The following is a 713-nucleotide window of genomic DNA, read 5'->3' on the forward strand; positions in this document are numbered from 1 at the left end:
CCGCAGCTGGCCTTCTCCACATAACAGCGGGAGAGAAGATGCAATGGTAACATTGTGGGAACCTCGTACCATTGCCCGCCGCGCACGCCCAGCTTGGGACGGTGTAGCACTTCCCCACGTCCATGACGACAAAAGGTGCATTTCTCACCATTCCAACGATCAGCTATGTCCCCCACCAGGATGTTGTCGAGAGTGCAACAATAGACACGAGAATAGCAAGAAGGCACAAAATTTGCACATTTTGCAACCGGGAGTCACATCAGAGGGCAGCGGCCGCACCTCCCGTGCGGCCCGGTCATTGGCGTGCCTGGCAGCAGCCAGTCATCGGACGCGGTCAGCAACGCAACCTGGACGTGCATTACATGTGCGTCACTCGCGTCGCCGGATAAGGAGGCGGTCTCGAACGCGCATGAACAATTCCAAGAATATTAACTTCCATTATGAGATATATGCAACGATGGGGGGCAGGAAAAGTGAAAAAAAAACAAGAAAAAAGTTTGAATAAGGTAGACTGTCTATGGAATTCGAGACCCCGGAAAGTAGTACAGTTACATGTAGTGGTAGCACAACCTGATTTCTTGCCCCAGTTTCAACCCAACGCCCGTGGTACAGAGAGTCGCCCATTCCATGGACATGAGAGGTCCAGCTCGGTTCCAATTCTTTCGTCGACAGAAGCGTGTGAAGTTCTGACGCCCAAACCACATGCCGTAGCG

At 52.6% G+C, this 713-nt stretch overlaps 1 protein-coding gene across 1 annotated transcript in view; it reads left to right on the forward strand.

Annotated features, from left to right (window-relative positions):
* VDBG_07320 (predicted protein) overlaps positions 1–389 on the forward strand; it is a gene marked incomplete at both ends in the record, with an annotated part of 1,044 nt that extends 655 nt beyond the window's left edge. Inside the window, one exon of the mRNA XM_003002703.1 lies at positions 164–389. Coding sequence (XP_003002749.1) covers positions 164–389 — 226 coding nt within the window. The remainder of the gene's footprint in view (positions 1–163) is intronic.
* Positions 390–713: the final 324 nt, after the last annotated feature.

Source organism: Verticillium alfalfae, genomic scaffold (assembly GCF_000150825.1).
Source record: "Verticillium alfalfae VaMs.102 supercont1.9 genomic scaffold, whole genome shotgun sequence".
NCBI lineage: Eukaryota > Fungi > Ascomycota > Sordariomycetes > Glomerellales > Plectosphaerellaceae > Verticillium > Verticillium alfalfae.